We start from the raw sequence: 19,491 nt of genomic DNA on the forward strand, positions 1-19,491 counted from the left end.
CACCAGTCAAACATAGATTTGGTCTTTTCACATAGTCCCATATTTCTTGGAGGTTTTGTTTGTTTCTTTTTGTTCTTTTTTGTCTAAACTTCTCACTTTATTTCATTAATTTGATCTTCAATCACTGATGCCCTTTCTTCCACTTGATTGAATTGGCTATTGAAGCTTGTGCATGCATCACTAAGTTCTCGTGCTATGGTTTTCAGCTCCACAGGTCATTTAAGGTCTTCTCTACACTGTTTATTCTAGTTAGCCATTCATCTAACCTTTCTTCAAGGTTTTTAGCTTCCTTGCGATGCGTTTGAACACGCTCTTTTACCTTGGAGAAGTTCGTTATTACCCACCTTCTAAAGCCTACTTCTGTCAGTTCGTCAAAGTCATTCTCCATCCAGCTTTGTTCCATTGCTTGCGAAGAGCTGTGATCCTTTGGAGAAGAGGCACTCTGATTTTTAGAATTTCCAGCTTTTCTGCTCTGGTTTCTCCCCATTTTTGTGGTTTTATCTACCTTTGGTCATTGATGATGGTGACCTACAGATGGGATTTTGGTGTAGATGTCTTTTTTGTTGACGTTGATGCTATTCCATTCTGTTTGTTAGTTTTCCTTTTAACAGTCAGGTCCCTCAGCTGCAGGTCTGTTGGAGTTTGCCGTAGGTCCACTCCAGACCCTGTTTGCCTGGGTATCACCAGCAGAGGCAGAGCAGCAAATATTGCTGCCTGATCCTTCCTCTGGAAGCTTTGTCCCTGATGGGGAGCCGCCTATAGGAGGTGTCTGTCTACCCCTACTGGGGGTTGTCTCCCAGTTAGGCTACACAGGGATCAGGGACCACTTGAGGAGGCAGTCTGCCCTTCCTCAGAGCTCATACACCATGCTGGGAGAACCACTCCTCTCTTCAGAGCTGTCAGACAGGGAAGTTTAAGTCTGCAGAAGTTGTCTGCTGCCTTTTGTTCAGCTATGCTCTGCCCACAGAGGTGGAGTCTAGAGGCAGTGGCCCTTTTTGAGCTGCAGTGGGCTCCACCCAGTTCAAGCTTCCCAGCTGCTTTGTTTACCTACTCAAGCCTCAGCAACAGCAGACGCCTCTCCCCGAGCCAGGCTGCCACCTCACACTTCGGTCTCAGACTGCTGCATTAGCAGTGAGCAAGGCTCTGTGGGCATGGGACTCACCAAACCAGGCATGGGAGAGAAACTCCTTGTCTGCGGGTTGCTAAGACCTTGAGAAAAGTGCAGTATTTGGGCACGAGTGTCCTGTTTTTCCAAGAACAGTCTGTCACGGCTTCCCTTGACTAGGAATTGGAAATCCTCCGACCCCTTGCACTTCCTGGGTGAGGCGACGCCCCACCCTGCTTCAACTCGCCCTCCATGGGCTGCACCCACTGTCTAACCAGTCCCAGTGAGATGAACCAGGTATCTCAGTTGCAAAGATCACTCGTCTTTTGCATCAATCACACTGTGAGCTGTAGACCGGAGCTGTTCCTATTTGGCCATCTTCCAGACCTTTTATTTTTGAAAGAAACTTTTTTACCCCAAATGAAATCTTACTCAGAAACCTAATTTGTAAATAAAATCAAAGTTCTACTCTGAAGCCCTCATAGATCTCCCCCCTTGCAAGGACCCTGGAGACCCCCACCCCACAGAACTGTGGAGTTTAGTGTGACAGGCCTCACACGTGGGTGCAATGCCCTCTGTCTGTCTCTGGCTTGGGCCGCTGGGCTTCATTGGCTCCTAGTGTCTCACACACAGTAGGTGGTCAGTAAATCGGTTTTGAATTAGTGATTGAAACGATTTTGGGGACACCCACCAGCTTCTACTTTGGAGAGAATCAGAGAAGCCTAAATATCAAACCTTTCAACTTCTTTTCATCAGCCCACATGCTTCTAGTCTCATTCTTGTTTAAATTTATATCCCACGTAGTCATAGGAAGTTGCTGGCAAACTCAAAATGTGAAACAGCTGATGAATTGACACTATTTCTTTATGATGAAAGTAGATGTTACAGAAATAAGCGCTTTTATGTTTTACTCCAAGCTACCTTAACTTCTTTTGGAAAGTAGCTAGGGAGTAAATAATGAATTTTACATACTAAATAAAGTTATATGCTCATCAAAATACATGTCCTTCCAGCTGAATGACCTGGTGAAGGATGAGAAAGGAGCTGTTATGGATGAGAATCGTGCCCCCTGGTTTTGGAGGTGGGGGAAGCACAGAATAACTTAACTTGTTACAAAGTTGGTTTGTTATTTTTCTTCTATAAATAAAGAAAAAGAGTTTTGAAAGCAAGAAGATTGAGAAAGCAAACTGAAGTGTCTTCTTGAGTTTGGCATGAAAGATTATGAATTTAATCTTTGTGGCTGATACCGAGCAACATTAGGAGGAGGCTGAGCAGTAAGGAGTTAGTTGAGGTCAGGCACTCCCAATGCTAAATTAAGATTTCCTGTGAGTAAAAGGTTAGTTTACAATTAGTAATAAAAGATACCAAAGCATCCCAGGTATTGTTTCCAAAAGCCTTTTTGAAAAAGAATTGTCACTTAGTAAAGTTCATCCATTCAGTTTGTTAATAAAACTATGTTTTTACGATTAAACTGCTCGAATGCAGTTTATGCTTGTCTAGTCCGTGTTTCTATGTCCCTTACCTCTCCTTGGTGATATGATACCTAAAATTGCAGGTTGGGATTTATCTTGAGGGATTTTATTTTAAAGGTGAATAAAGTTCTGCTGAAGGGCAAATCTGTAAAATTAAGGACCTAAATGATAAAGAAAGTGAGGCCATAACTCTCTTGCTTGAAAGTTGTTTGTGGCCGGGCGCGGTGGCTCAAGCCTGTAATCCCAGCACTTTGGGAGGCCGAGACGGGCGGATCACGAGGTCAGGAGATCGAGACCATCCTGGCTAACACGGTGAAACCCCGTCTCTACTAAAAATACAAAAAACTAGCCGGGCGAGGTGGCGGGCGCCTGTAGTCCCAGTTACTCCGGAGGCTGAAGCAGGAGAATGGCGTAAACCCGGGAGGCGGAGCTTGCAGTGAGCTGAGATCCGGCCACTGCAGTCCAGCCCGGGCGACAGAGCAAGACTCCGTCTCAAAAAAAAAAAAAAAAAAAAAAAAAAAAAGAAAGTTGTTTGTGTGGGTAAGAAAGTGCAGGGTACAGCCTCCTGAATTTCCCGAGGCTTTGACCTGCCTCTGTGGGGATTCGAGAAGGACCCAATAAATAGCATGTCTCACCCTGCCTGAGGAAAAGCGAGACAGAGGAGTCAGGATTTGGAGGTGTAACGTATTATCTTTATGAGTAATAAAGCAGATATTGAGGAGTGCGGCTTATATCTGTGGGCAAACAGGTTTCAAATATGGACCCTGGAATTAGACAGGCTTACCTAGTGATGGGCGGTGCAGGAAAGTGCAGGCTCCTCTCTGTGGAAGGAGCAGAGCAGAGTGCAGGTTCTCTGTCTGCATGATGGCTCCAGAGAGAAAGGGAAGGTGCTGAGCTAGAGGTCACCAAACTTTCTTGGCTTGCAGCACCCTTAGTACCTCAGCATGCTTTGCCTCTCAGTCAAAAGAAATGCCTAACAGTTCTATGTGTTAAGTAAATTAGGTCCATATAACTCACCAGTATTAGTAAGCTGGGTGCCTCATAAGTGTCACCGTGCTTCCCTTGAATGTATTCTACAGGGTCCCCGTGAGTTTGCTGTGGCACTCCAGGGTACCATGACACATAGTTGGGGAAATACAGTCTCCTTCAGAATTCAAAAATAAAAGTAAGTCATAACCAATCTTCTTGTAAAAGGTTAACAGGGGGTGAAGATGAGCCAGATGTATTATCTGAGTGGAGATCCCTCCACATGGGAGAAAGAGTTAGCAGCGGGAAAAGCATATGCCACCTCCTGCCGCCACGCTTACCCCAGCACCTGGGCTTCAGCTCAGAGGAATCCAGAGCTGATGAGACTCTCTAACCTCGGAGACTGACACATGTAATCAGTTTATACTCAGAAGCTATACCTTCCAGTGTTCTTGGTACCACATAAATCTTGGGAAGGGAAATGGAAAGAGAGGTGGTAACCCCACGGGCATACATTGAATACATCTCTACAACCTACCCTTTCAATTCCGCATGTCCTGAGGTCAAGTATTATGAAGGCCAACAAAAGACTTGCTTTCATTTGACTAAGTTAGATGCATATTGTCAGTTCTGTAGAGCCTCTGAGCAAGCTATTTTTTTCTTTGCTGTAGCTCTAATGGAAGCATAGCCTGCAGGTAGAAAAATGAACAGCTGGGCTTTCCATGTATACTCCTAACCCAGCAATCAAATGGCCACTCCTTTATAAGGCACAATTTCTTTTAGTAATAAGAAATAATACATGGTAGATTTCCAGTCATAAACAACTAAATATTTCCTGTGTATGCCTCTCATTTAAACCACAGAATGTGCCCAGTCTGCATTTATAGCTTGATAGGTCAAGTGTGCATTTCAGTCATTCAGATTGTCCTCATCAGTAAAATACCAATATTAGCAAATCATGAATTGCTAAATGTGCAAAAGAAATTAAAAATTACCATAGTCAAGTATTTAATTCCCTTGTATTAAAATTGTATAGTGTCCTACTCAATACATACAAATTTAAAAGTTTGCAAACTAGGTGTGAGCAAATGTTTAAATGTTTTACTATCTTCCCTGTTCCCCTCCCATGCCTTAAAAATAAAATAAAATAAAATAAAAGCACCTTTCAGGATTAATCACCTGGGGAGTTTGTTCTGAATTACTGCCTTGGGAGGTGGCAACGTGAAACAGAAGATCTGAAATGAAAAGATTCTGGTTATGGGTGCCACCATGGTTACCTGCAGAAAAAGGTGGGCTAGTCAATTAACTGGAGATGCTGGCAGAAGCACATTTATGTCGGGAGGTCCAGGGGGTCTTTAGAAGGGGTGTGCTAAACAGGACATACCCACCCAGCTTCACCCGCCATGTTGCAGGTGCTCCTGTTTTCCCTTCCCTGCTGCATTGGCAAGTCCTGCCCGCTTCAATTGCACGCCATTTCTCCCCTGCTCCACTGTCACCTGGGTGTCTTTTATTCTCCCATTCAGCTTCACTTCTCCAGAGATCCTGGCAACTTAAAGGATCCTTGCAGGAGTCTCAGTTTCCTTGTCACTAAAGCGGGGATCATTAATAATCTCTTTCTATGTCATGGGTTGATTATAAGATCACATGAGATGTATGCTGAAGCATTTTGTTAACTGCAAAATGCTTTATAAATGTCAGGTGTTAAAAATCATTAGCTGGTCTATTCCTACACTAAAGCGGTTTCTATGCATATTTTAGTTACCCCCTGAACAATTCTTTTTCAAATAGCAAATGTAAATGCTGCTGTTTTTTTCTGCTTGGATTATGGTGGCTCCTTTGCAACTTTATGATGTAGGCTGAATCTTTAAATACTCCTTTGGCTCGTATCTCTTCCCCTGAACACCCATGCGAGATCATAATCCATAAAACACAGAGGCAATAACTCCTTTTAATTGCCAGGAGTTCATCATTTGCTAAGTTCTAAATGCAGTCACTTAGGCACTCCTCTTGAAAAGCCTGTCTCTGTTTATTCTGCAGAGCCGAGACTGTCTGAAGCTGGGCCCACCTGCCGAGGGAGAAGTCGTCCAAGTCAAGTGGCCCGATGGCAAACTCTATGGAGCAAAATATTTTGGATCAAATATTGCCCACATGTACCAGGTGGGTTTTTCCTTCTCTGTGATACTTGCTGAGATTGACATGGTAAGTCAGAAGGAGATAGTATCTCAAGTGTGCTGCTGATCAATAAGTCACATCAATTTCGGGCACCTCTTATTTTATGCAGGAGGCAAAGATTCAATGTGTAATGACCCAGATCGAAACCCTGGAGTTTTATTACCAAGTTGGACACTGGGAAACTCTTAACAACATTTGATGAATGATTTAATTGTAAGGAATATGGTTCTGCCAGAAAGATAAGTGACTAGAAGACAGGCTGCCTCCCGCTGTTTCTGTTGTATGGGGAGAGACTAGTTGGCCGATTCATCTCACCTTCAGCCAAGACAGTGATGGCCACTCTTCAACCAGCAGCCCCTGAATTGGTGGCTTTTGCTGAGAGACATACTCTCCCCACTCCACCCCCTATCTCTGCAAAGCTAGACAATAGTGCATTGACATAGATGTGGCCAGTTAATGTCACAAGGAGCTGATGATTATCATCCACCCAAGCTTAAAGGAATGCTTTTTTAAATGAAAAGTACGGCTATCAGTTGGACATTCTGGGAACCCTAGAATAAAAAAAAGTTGGACATACTAGGGAACCCTACATAGTATTAAAGAGTATATATACAATTTAAAAATGAATTACTTTTATTTCACCCAGAAATGAGAATGAGTTAAGCTTTAATAAGGGAAACAACATGGGTAGCACATGTACATTTATATTCCTTCAGAAAGGTTTTAAAAGGGGACATTTAGAGCCAATACATTGTAGACTTTTCAGTAACATGGTGTCAGAAATCAAGATTCTCAGGCTAAACTGTAGAGTGAAAACAGGAGGATTGAAGTAAAAGGAGAAAAAGCAAGAAGGTTCAGGCCTGTTGAAAAACAGCTTGAGAATGATAAGACTGTCAGTTTCAACAGAGAAATTGTTCAAAGACTGATAAGGAGCAAGAGCTTAAATGGAAGAGTGCATTATAAGACACTGCGTCAGGAACTGGAGCACAGTGCAATTAAAGGTGTTCAAAGAAGTTTGAAAAACTTAGGAGAGAGTGTTTTTCATGGTCTAGAAAAACCCAAGGAGAATGGATAGGGGAGGATATATGCACATACATTTTGTGTGTGTGTGTGTGTGTCTGTGTCTGTGTGTCTGTGTAAAGGCCATTTCTCCCTTTGCATATGGTATTTGCATATGGTCTCAAGACACAAATTCAAGTTATTTATAATAGTAAAGGTACTGGAGCGTCTTTGCATTAGAATGACCAGAATCAGGCAAAAATCGCAAGACAGACTAATAATACTGGAGGATCCAGAAAAAGAAGCATTACTACATAATGCACAATAAAATAATTACATTTAATTAAATAATAAGTGCAAAAGTAAAGCTTCTTACATGTAGCAAAGCCATTTGCTACATGAAAAGTATCACATAATGAGAATATGTTGAAATTCAGGCTAATTAGTAATCAGTGTGTTAACTTCAGTTGAATTTATGATGGTCTATCAACATAAAACTATAAGCATATTTATAGACTCAATGAAAAAGTTAAGACTAATATTAAAATTGTCTCTCAAGCACAAGTAGTTTAAAATTCCTCATTAAGCCAAGTGGCCTTTTGAGATCATTTTGTGTTTTGTGTCTAATTATTAAACTTCACCATCAAATAAAGACAGTTTTAAAAATAGATATGACAGATAAATACCTGCTGCACAGTGCTTAATATACTAGGCATATGCATTTTTTGACCCTCAGAGTAGTCCTACAAAATAGATGTTATTGACTCCTGTCTTACAAATGAGGGAAGAAAGGCTGTGAACCAAATTTTAATGATTTAAGAATAATTTTTTTAATAATTTGTCCGAGAGCACACAGCTGGTAAAGAGAGGGCCAAAATTCTCTCTCAGCTCCGCCCTAACTAGGGTGGACAACCATCCCTGCTTGCCTGGAACCATCCCTGATTTTAGTACTGAAAATAACTATATCCCAAGGGACCCCTGAGTCCCAGGTGAACTAGGACAGTTGGTTACCCTAGTCCTAGCAGAGCATACTCCCTTCTAGGTTTGTAATTGCTTTTTGTCTTTTAGATGTTTTAAGTGGTCTAAAACAAATGAAAGTAGGCACAGGTGGTTCTAGCTATGCTATCAAATTGTGTAAATCAGATGACACTATGGCCTAGTTAAATGTTAAAGAAATGATTCTGCTCAAACAAGGCCAGGAAGAAAACCCTTCCCATTGTCAGCCCTCCCGGAAGTGGCAGCAAGAGTTCTCATGTGACTGGCACCTAATTCCACTGTATTGTTTAGCTTATTCAAAATGCTAACAGTACGTGGATAATAATACATTCAATTATGTGTTTGATCTTTATTAAGACAGTGATGGATGTTCATCAACCAGAATTGGTAACTTTTGCCTGAGAGACATGCCCACCTGGGCGTCTCAGAGAACCTAGACCAATGCATTGGCACAGATGTGGCCAGTTAATGTTATCATCCACCCAAGCTTAAGAGAGTGTTTGTTAATGCAAAGTACAGCGATGTATCAGTTGGACATTCTGTGAATTAAACAATAAGTGTGGCTGGGCACAGTGGCTCATGCCTGTAATACCAGCACTTGGGGAGGCCGAGGCAGGCAGATCACCTGACGTCAGGAGTTCAAGACAAGCCTCACCAACGTGGTGAAACCCCGTCTCTACTAAAAAAATATATAAAAATTAGCCAGGCATGGTGGCGGCACGCTTATAATCCCAGCTACTTGGGAGGCTGAGGCAGGAGAATCACTGGAACCCAGGAGGCGGAGGTTGCAGTGAGCCGAGATCATGCCGTTGCACTGCAACGTAGGCAACAAGAGCAAAACTCCGTCTCAAGAAAAAAACAAAAACCAAAAATAAGTGTAAATTTTTTTTCAAACCCTAGATTTTTTTTATTAACATGGCACTGCTGTGTGGTTTAACTTACCTCTTGACAAGAAGTACAAGCATATTTTCATTTCCTAAAAGTAAAAAATTCAGACAAACAAAATTTAGGGACTTGAAAAATATGTGGTTCAGAATTAGAACATATTAAGTATTCTACCTGATTACATCCCTTTTGTTTCCGGCTAGATTAGTTCATGTTGGATTAAACCTAAACCAATCTAAACCTAGGTGCTCTCGGTTTCTGTTAATTACATTTAATTAAATAGTAAGTGCAAAAGTAAAGCTTCTTACATGTAGCACTAACCAAATGTGGTTACTTATCTTTTCTTTGACAAAATATTTTAAAATGTTAAAAAAAAATTGGTTATGAAATTATTTGCTTCCATTTGGTTAGTGTGAAAAAAGTTTTAAACATTTTGTTTTAGATAATGATGTATTTTCACACATTGATGAGGTTTACATGTTAGCAAGTTGAGAAACAGATTTTCCTGGCTCCTTTGATGGCATTTGATTTAATTTGACAAGTGAGTTTTGAAAGTTCAAGCTCTGTAGGAATTGGAGAAATTATTTTATCTGGGAGGATTATTATGTAATACTGTAAACAGGCCGGGCATGGTGGCTGACACCTGTAATCCCTACACTTTGGGAGGCCAACGTGGGAGAACTGCTTGAGTCTAGTGAGACCTTGTCTCTACTAAAAAACAATAAAATAAAATAGCTGAGCATGGTGGCACATGGCCATGGTTCCAGCTTCTCAGGAGGCTGAGGTGGGAGGATTGCTTGAGCCTGGGAGGTTGAGGTTGCAGTGAGCTGAGATCAGGCCACTGCACTCCAGCCTGATCAACAGGGCAAGGCCCTGTCTTAATTAAAAAGAAAAAAAAGGAAATATGTTATATTTCCTTTCACAGAGAGAAACAGTTCTTCCTGTTATGTTGTCAGAGCCTCCTAAAGAAATGGTGTTAACAGATCCAACCCATTTTAATGCTAAATTTCCCACAATTTCATGTTTTGTGATTTCCATTTGATCAGCAGCTACTTTTGTTTTTGCTTTGCCAGATAAAGTTTTCATATCCCATATTCCAAGACACTCATTTCCAAGAATTTTGGCCTGTTTTAAAATGTATTTTGTATTTAGTTTATTTATTTATTTTTTTGGTTTTGAGACGGAGTCTTACTCTGTCGCCAGGCTGGAGTGCAGTGGTGCAATCTCAGCTCACTGCAACCTCTGTCTCCCGGGTTCAGGCAAGTCTCCTGCCTCAGCCTCCCAAGTAGCTGGGACTACAGGCATGCACTAGCATGCCTGGCTAAGTTTTGTATTTTTGGTAGAAACAGGGTTTCACCATGTTGCCCAGGATGGTCTCAATCTCCTGACCTTGGAATCTGCCTCCCTCAGCCTTCCAAAGTGCTAGGATTACAGGCGTGAACCACCATGCCCGGCCTCTACTTAGTTTAATAAGGGAAATAACTCTTCCTACTTCCTTTGGTCTTCAGCTGGTTCCCTTGTTTGTTCTGTTTGAGTCCTTTTCATCTTTTTATGTAGTTAATTGGAACCTTTAAAAATGGTCAGTGCTATTTTTTTAATGTGTATCATATTATCTTATTTCATTAGGTTGAGTTTGAAGATGGGTCCCAGATCGCAATGAAGAGAGAGGACATCTACACTTTAGATGAAGAGTTACCCAAGAGAGTGAAAGCTCGATTTGTAAGTGCTGGCAGATGCCACTTGGGGACCTGCCAAGTGAATTCCTTGTCCCTACCTCATGTTTCCCAAGCCTGGCAGGAAACATCCTTGGGTTTTTGGATTAATTCTAAAGAAAGCCAATGCAACTTTTTCCTTAGTGAAACCTATTGAATGCAAACTTCAGATTCAGCCAGAATCAGGGAAACTAATGCATGTGCCTTATTTTTCTAATGAAGTCAAATGATGCTTCTTTGTGTTAACATTTATTGGTGCACAAAAATACTTACTGAATATGTGCTCTGTGCAAAACACCAGGAGCAAACAAAGATACCATCAAGGCATTTGCAATCTTGTTAGTAGAAGCAACATTAAAAGAAAGTATTCAGGAGTAGATCAAAGAGGACTCGGCGTAATTGAATGTCTGTCTGTTCTTCTATAGGTTTATCATGGATTGACTAACTTCTGTCTCAGAAAGTCACTGATTCACTGATGTTTGTGTCAGTTCATAATTAAGCTAAACTCTGACTTTCATAATAAAAGGGATAAACAAAGCCTAAATGCCAGTTGTGGGAATACTAAAGCAGTTTTTTAAAAAGGAAATACTAGTTTCATGCCCTCACATACCATTAAAAGATGAACAAACATGGACAGATAATCAAAACTGAAGTTGAAAAACATAATTCACAATAATTTAGGCTTCATATTATTGTATCATAAAATATTTAGTGGACCCTGAAATGAAGTCAGTTTTATTCATTTAGAATTATATCTATTGGATCTGTGAAATGATAAATCCTAAATAGAGAAATTTGAATGGATGAGGTTTTTCTGACTAAAGTGAATTTTTTTTTGGAATAAATGACAATTTCAGTTTAGTGTGTGCTTATGATATACTTGTCTGCAGTGATAGAGACACTATAGATTACTTGGTTATTTTGGCAAAACCAAGGGTTTTCTTAAATCAGGGATGTCCAGTCTTTTTGCATCCCTGGGCCATACTGGAAGAAGAAGAAGAATTGTCTTGGGCCCCACATAAACTACACTAACGATAGCTGATAAGCTATAAAAAAAAAAAAAAGAAAAAAGGCAAAAAAAATCTCATAATGTTTTAAGCAAGTTTACAGATTTGTGTTTGGCCGCATTAAAGCCATCCTGGGCAGCATGCAGCCCGTGGGCCATGGGTTGGACAAGCTTGCCTTAAACGTTCAGTTGTATATGCAGCTTTTTTCCCATCAGATGGGATACTGACAGCAGAGTAACTGCATCAGGTGGGAACTGACTTTCCTCTCAGCTACATCCTTCAGAGGAAGGTCCTTCAAAGTGAAATTGTAAAGAGGAGTGGTGGTATTGCTACCCACTCAATGAGAAATATGGCTCAGAGGGGACCACACACCTGTAAAGAGAGTAACCACTAGATAATAATGGCAAGCAAAGAAAAAATTAAATATTCCTGTTGTCAAAATACCAGCCAAATCTTAGTGAAGACCTAAAAACTTTAGATGACTTGTCACTGTTCTGAGACCTGAAATTTCTTGAGAAATACTTTCCTTTTCGAGATGTTAGAGATAGCCTTCTCTCGTTCTGTCTTCTTATCTTCCTTGGACTCCCCTCTTCCCTTACTTACTCCCTGCTCCTCCCACTCCTTTCTTTTCCTTTTTCAGCACCTAGGGATTTAGAGGATGGGGAGTAGAGTAGGTAGCCTCTTGAAGTCTCTTAGGTCTTTCATTTTCTAACCCATGTATGACTAAGCATCCTACCAGCTGAGTCTTGTAGATTTCAAATACTATTTCTTAATCACATGAGAAGAAAGCTCGTTGCTTTCATACTCTGATCACAATTTCTTTGTTTCACAGAAGATTTCGCTCAGATACCAGGATGCCTTCCCCTGTGGCTGTCTCTGAACGCAGGTCCTGGGTTTTCTAAGGTCTATTTCACTGAACAAGCTCACCAACATTCAATTTTTTTTTATTCTCAGAGAAAATTTTTAATTTAAAAAAAAAAAACAGTGAAAATATATAAATTACATCCATACACTCTGAATGCAGCCTGCTATTCTGAGCGGCTGAGCCAAGTAGAAAATATCTTCGGGAACAAAGGCTCACAGTCACTAAGTCCTGTTGGCCACCTTTATTGTGTTGCCATAGCCAGCCTGCTTCTCCTTCAGGTTGGTACACAGCCCTTAGACCCTTGGTTAGTCTGTCCATGATTAGTATTTTTTTTCCAGTTGGCAAAACAAATCTAATTGGAAAACTCATTAATGGAAGATATTTTATGGTTAGAAAAGTCTTTTTTGTTTTTTAAGGATGGAGGTTAGCAGCCCTTGTCAGGAGGCCTTGTATTTTAATGACTTCGGCTCACCCAGACACACGCTGACTGGGGGAGAAATTGTTCAAAAGAGCCAGCAGTCCACCTCAGTGATCGTGTGGGGTTCTTCTCCACTCACTTCAGAAACAGCCCCATTACCTTTTATTGTCTCACAGAATAACCATAGCAACGGTGCATAATTAGCTAGAGCTCCTGGTAAATCGCTTTTATTATTGTATTTGAGAGGCCGACTTTTGCTGCTTCTGCACAGTGGCAACACTTTCAGAGATGTTTTATTTTCTTCTTTGATAACTTTAGCACTTACAAAAGTGAAAGATTACTCAGAGGAAGTATCTTGCCAAGAATGAATGAAACAAAAGTGTTTTCTCCTAGTGGCAGAGGGAACCCAACCAGCCCATAATGATTTAGTTTTCTTCCCTAGTGAAGCTAGATGGTATCTGGGGGAAGCCGTGGAGGTGGCCTCTTACCCAGAGTAACTGTCCCATGAACTGGCTGGAAACATGAACAGCTTTACACTTCGGTGCATTTTTTTGTTTTCAGGCTTCCTTGTAGCTGTTTTCTTGTTTTTCTCTTCTTTATCATGGACTGTGTGTTTTCAAGTCCTAAAGCGTCTTTCGCCTCTGCCAGCAGCCAGGGGAAGCAGTCTCAGCACGGTGAAATGTGCTGTGTGTTGATGTCATCAGAAGTCATCCACCTCAGTGAAAACAGCTGCCAGTGCATTTTAGGAAGCAAGATAGTAGGGAATTGGGAAGCAAAAATAGTGCCTACCATAGACTTTAGGCTTTATCTGATTATCACAGAAAAAGCCACGTGCCCTCACTCAGCAAACACTGAACAGCAGTCGAGTACTAGGCACGTTGTTTGCAGTGGGGAACACATGTAAAATTGGGTACACAGTCCCTAATGTCCTCATCTTTATGGGGTTCCCCTGATGGGGAGAAACTTATTTGCCCCTTACCTCTACCACTGCCCTCATCCTACTGAGTGGATGTGTCAGGGCCACAGGAGACCCACAGAAGGACCCTTAAGCTTGCCGAGGGCAGAGACAGTAGAATAGAGTAACTTTCACAAAAATGAAACAGTGTGTCCAAAGACAGAGAACATGGGACCCTGAGCCAGGCAAGTATGGCCAGGACCTGCAACTGATGTCATCTGAGGAGAGCACGGGTCAGGCTTCTGGCCAGGTTATGTAGGTCTAGCCCAGGGAGTGAGGATGTCATCTTGAAGGCAGTTGGCTGTTGGGAAATTATAAGCAAGGGCATATGATCATATAGAGTCTTATAATAAGAGGGTTTTTAGAGAGCTTTCTTCCAGTGGTACTGTGGGAAACAGGTTGGAGGTAAAGCATTTATTGCCGTGGTTTGGAGAGGTGAGGGCCTACCCCATAGGGTCAGTAAGGATTAACAAGAAAGGCTGAAGGGCTTCAAGGTACATGCAGGAGGAATCCTGGACACGGTGGGGAAATGTCTACAGTGCCTTTAGGTTTCTGGCCAGTGTAACTGGGTGCATGGGGATGGTGGTGCCTCTTATGGAATGTAGGAAGGACAGCAATGGAGAAGGAAGGTTTCCAGTTCAATTTAGGACAGGTTGATTTGAAGGGCCTCTGAGACAAGGACTTTGTGATGCCTGCTGGGGAAATGCACTTATACAGGCCTGAGCTGGAGCAGGAGATGGGAGCATCTCCTGCAGACACTGAAGCCAGGGGTGTGGGCATAAAGGCCCGGGGAACAGGAGTGGAGAGGAGAAGGCCCAGTGCCAAACATTAGGGCATTGTAGTTGAGCAGACAGTTAAGAAAGGGAACCCTTGAGACATCAAAATGAGCAGCCAGAGAAGGAGAAGCAGGAGAATGAGTTTACAAAATGACAGAGAAGAGAGAGAGCTTTAAGCAGTAATTAGTTGGCAGACTAGTCAAGTCAGTTTAGGGGTAGGAAGATGTCACAGGAATTAGCAACTAGGACTTCATTCAGTAAGAACAGTTTCAGGGAAGGGGTGGGGTGGAGGCCCAAAGCTAAGTAGGAGTAAAGGTAACTTGGAGATGACTGTTGACATTTGTCGAAAACCTCATTAGGCAAGAGCCAGTCATTAGGCAAGAGCCAGAGGGGAGATGAAAAATGAGGGAAGTTTAAAATGAGACGTTAATCTTGCTTTTGTTTGGGGAAGGTCCCTGGGGGTGGAGGGTGGGGAGATCCTAGAGAAAGTGGGGCTAAATATAGCCCCCCAATTTGGGTGGGAGAGGTGAGGGAAAGCCCAAAGTCATGCCTGGAGCCCCTCTAGCCTGAGATGGTGCCCGGGGCATCTACACCCTAACCCCAGCTGACCGAGTCAGATCTTTGTCCAGTCTTCTGAAGATCAAATGCTGTGCCCTTTTGCACTATAACACCAGCTGCTTTTAGTCCACAGCCTCTGACATGCGATTTGAAGACACATTTTATGGAGCAGACATTATCCAAGGGGAGAGAAAAAGACAAAGAGTGCTGAGCTCCAGGTTTAAGAACGAATATGTGGCCGACCCTGTGTACCGCACGTTTTTGAAGAGCTCTTTCCAGAAGAAGTGCCAGAAGAGACAGTAGTCTGCATACATCGCTGCAGGCCACAGAGCAGCTTGGGTAGGAAGAGAGAAGATGAAGGGACGACCTTGGGGCTGTGCCATGAGTTTTGTTGGCATAGGTGACGGGGTGTGTCTCTGACAGTGGTAAATTGGGTTTCCAGAGTTTGGTCACCAAAAATACAAAATACACCTTATTAATTGGATGCAGCAATCTGAAATCATCTCTAGTCTTGCTTTCACTTGTGAGCAATTGTCTTCTATGATCCCAAAGAATTTTTCTAAGTGAAAGGATATACTAGTGAATCACCCACTAGGAAAAGCCACTGCCACAGAGGAGGCGGGTCCCCTTGTGCGGCTTAGGCCCCTGTCAGGAAACACATGGGGACCTCTCTCTCCAGCTCCAGCAGGTGGCACCTCGGTACCCAGCGGGGAGGGCAATAATTTATATATTTTCCACAGTCAGGGAAGGACTCTCACTTGTTTCAAATTGCAGTTTTTATAAAACATTTTTAAAACACAAATGGCATGTATGCTAATGAGATTTACCCGTGTGCTATCTGTATTTCCCTTGTACAGAACTTTTACATTTTTGAATATTCCTATTACTTTTGATTGTGTCTGATGGGAACTGAGTTGTTGGCCTTTGTGAAATGAAACTTTGGCTCTTGAGAAAGAATTCTTATGAATTGTATGCGAATTTTATATATTTAAAGAGGGAGATCTGGGGCTGTTATTTTTAAACACTTTTTTTCATAATACATATTCTGAGTAGATATTTATAAAATATATGTTTCTTTCATTATGTGTTTGTAAAATTAGAGTTTAAATAAATATGCTTTGATGCATAGTTTTGAACTAATGTAACATGATTTTTCTTTTTTAAAACAGCCTGAAAATGTACTAGTGTTTAAAAATAAAGATTTCCATTTTCTCCAGTCCTGTCTCTGACTTGCTTATTTGTCTGGGTTTAAACCAATAGAAAAACAAGTTTGTTGGAGAGCTGGCTATCAGGACATACTGCGGCCCAGGTTTTTCAGGCCCTCCTTCTGTCGCTGACTTTTTCCATGGTTTTGGCACATGCATGGTGATATTTTTGGAGACAAAGTCCCCTGCCTGCCCACTTCAGTACCAATGGAAGTGTTTTCTTCAGCTCCTTCTAGGCCCTGAATACATCTCAGACCCTTGAGTCTGGATCAGTTTTTGTCTCAGGATTCCTGGTCTGCAGCTGTCATTAGTAGGAATAGAGGTTCTCCAGTCCCTCCTTCATTGTATAAATGAGATCTGTGGGACAGACAGGAAAAGGGATGCAGGCAGTGGCAGGCAGTTTTGGTGACTGCTTCAGTTAACTGAGGCCACCATTTTGCTGCATTACAAACAACTGCAAAATTGCAAAATCTTAATGGCCTGCAGCAGAAAGCATTTATTTCTCTCATCTAGGCAGGGCTTGGCTGGATAGCTGTGCTGATCTTAGCTTGGACTAGCTCACACACCTGCTCCGTGGGTCTCCCATTATTCTAGTGGGCCCAGTGGGCAAGCCGGGTATGTTCTTCTCAGGTCAATTGCAGAGGCAGGAGAGCAAGCCAGCCCAGCCAAGTAAGCACATTTCAGTCCTCTTTGGGGCTCTGGTTAACATCCTATGGGCAAAAAAGCCCAGAACCAGGGACTGGAACAGCATTTCAGAGTTTCATGGCAAAGGGTATGGGTGTATCCTGGTTCTGGGTGGAGAGTGAAGACCAAAACAGTAAGGAAAGAGCCACAGCTAAAACCAATTCCCTAGACTGCTTCCTGGCTGGGCGCTCATATTCCAGAGTGCCTTGTGGCTCAACTCTGAGCTGGGGTAGAGCCCACTAGCCTTACTTTTACAGAGTGAGCACTCCACGTTCTCTACCAGTGTAGTCATATATATTATCAACTAATCAAGCTTGAATTTTCTATCTCTAGGTTTTGAATGGAACTGACCTGCTCTCTACATGATATGCCAGGAAAGTAGGCTTGGGTAAGGCATTAAGAGGAATTAATCTAAATAGGATCATTTCTTCTGTACAAGTTTGCCTGTCAGCAAGATTTCTGATTGGCTGCCACAGGGAGAAAATGTGCAGAGGTCTATGCGATCTCAAATACAGCTGTTTTTTATAGTCTCCCTTAACAAATGTGCCTATAACCAAGTACAGCTGTATATGGCCTTAGTAAAATAGTGCTGGCCACAAATGCACTCTGGCTATTGAGAAAGGCACCTTTGTTTCACTGCATTCTGCATAAAGTGGTTATTAGCTCTATGACCAGACAGACCATTAAACCTTTTTCACTTATTGTGTGGCACCTCAATTGTAATTTTAATTTTTTTGGTTACACTAACTGTATGTTTAGTGTATATGTGTAGCATAAAATCAGCTGAAGTCCTTCTAGTATTAAAAAAAAAATGCTAAACTATGACGATTCTAATGTAACACTAATTGCAAGCCCTTTCTCTGGAGGTTAAGGGATTAGTAAAAACGGCCTGGCATATTTCATAACATTTTAACTCCTTTTTGTGTGTTTGAAATGAGAAAAATGTGATCCTTGTCAGTTTACTTTTATTAAAGGACTTTTTTTTTTTTTTTTTTTTCAGTTCAACTAGAGAGAAATTGAGAAGCAGCATCCACTGAAGTATCACATGGCTTCCCAGAATGTATTACACATTGCTACTGGGTCACAGTACGTGGAAACATGGAGACCGAGAATACAGAACCTTGTAGGAATGAGTGGGTCTGCCACCTCTCCCTGTACCCATCCAGTGTGAAACAAGGCGGTTCATGCACACGTTACTAGAAATGCCCTGGAGGCCTTATGAATAATCATTGGAGCAGTATCTGCTGCAAGATAACATTGTGCTTTATTTTTGCCTTTAAGTAAAAGGAATCTGAAATGAAACAATCTTCATTTCAGATATAAATCAGCCCCATAAACTTGAAGCTAACCAGAGATCCTGAGGCATTCTCATTACATGAAGTAATTGGTTGGTTGCAAGACTCAATTGTCCTGCAAAGTCTCTGAGAATTCAGATGAGCAGTTATCTGAAGAGTTACACATCCTCTCACCTGACATGTTGTAGCAACACATAGCACTGGCCAGTGGGGAGAATGATTTCTAGTCTCTGATGAGGCCTGAACTCTCCAGCAAGTGGGTCTATGACTCAGAAACCCCGTGCTTCATTATCTGAAGGTGGCCGGGGAACTTTGAGGTCCCTTTGAGGAAATGAAACGTCATCAAAAGCAGCTGATATTAATGGTGTATTGAGCATCTATTGTGTACATCCAGTCTTGTAGTCTCCTTGGTGACGTTTATCTTATTTAACCTCCCCAATAAATAGCAAAATAAGTACCATTACCCTCTTTTATGGAATAAAACTAAAACTCACAGAGGTTGGGTAACTTTCGAATCACTCAACCTTCTCAACGCATGAAGAAAAAAATCCTAAATCTGACCCAAACAGGAGACATCGGAGAGGTGAGTCTGAAGCTCAAAAGAAAGGTTAACATTAGAGAGAGAGATAAATGTGAAGGCATTGTCTTTATTGTTAGATGTAAAAGTGTACAGGAAAATTATCTCCTGGCAAAGGCAAAACTATAGGGACAGAAAACAGATCCAGTGGTTGCCAAGGACTGGAGGTGGGGGAAAGGATGACAACAAAGAATATAAGGGAACATTTTGGGGGTGATGGAGATCTTCTTTATCTTCATTATGATGGTGGTAACAAGACTGTATATATTTGTCAAAATTCATAGAACTTAACACTAAAATGGGTGAACTGTGTAAATTACACTTCAATGAATGTGACTTTTTTTTTTTCATTTTCCAGGATTATTACTCTTTTTTTGACTTTTTTTTTTTTAAGTAAGTAAAAATCTAGGGGAATGGAAGGCAGGCTACATGCCACATGAATAAAGAAAACATGCCACATGAATAAAGAAATGAGCAAAGATCAGAACCTAGAGAATGGCTAAACATAATTGGGTAGGAAAAGACGATCCCGGGCATGGGGGGTGAAAAGCTCAGTGAGAGGGAAACCCAGGATACTGTGGTTTCCTGGACACAGCAAGGGAAGAGCATGTTTCAAGAAGAAGCAGTGGTCAAAGCAAAAAGAAAATGTTACAAAATCCAAGTAAGATTATGTAATTGGGAGAAAGGAGTGCAGAACCCCATGCGCAGTCCAGCAACACAGTGCTGGCAGGTGGGGAGGGAAGCCTCGTCCTGGGTCACTTGCTGCCACCAAGTGTGGAGGGGAATCCCAGACTTCTGTTTGGTCTTCACTGACACTGGAAGCAGGGGGCCGTGCCTTGCGTTT

General features: G+C 41.8%; 1 protein-coding gene across 7 annotated transcripts in view; it reads left to right on the forward strand.

Moving 5' to 3' along the window:
• The window catches only part of KDM4C (lysine demethylase 4C), a 414,378-nt gene extending 399,049 nt beyond the window's left edge, over positions 1-15,329 (forward strand). For all 7 annotated transcript variants that reach the window (XR_012094785.1, XR_012094786.1, XM_073021565.1 and 4 more), the window contains 3 exons: positions 5,581-5,700; positions 10,222-10,314; positions 15,013-15,329. Coding sequence is in view for 5 of the 7 variants with exons in the window: in XM_073021565.1 (XP_072877666.1) it covers positions 5,581-5,700; positions 10,222-10,314; positions 15,013-15,189 (390 nt within the window). In the remaining 2 variants the exon portion in view is untranslated. The remainder of the gene's footprint in view (positions 1-5,580; positions 5,701-10,221; positions 10,315-15,012) is intronic.
• Positions 15,330-19,491: the final 4,162 nt, after the last annotated feature.

Source organism: Chlorocebus sabaeus, chromosome 12 (assembly GCF_047675955.1).
Source record: "Chlorocebus sabaeus isolate Y175 chromosome 12, mChlSab1.0.hap1, whole genome shotgun sequence".
NCBI lineage: Eukaryota > Metazoa > Chordata > Mammalia > Primates > Cercopithecidae > Chlorocebus > Chlorocebus sabaeus.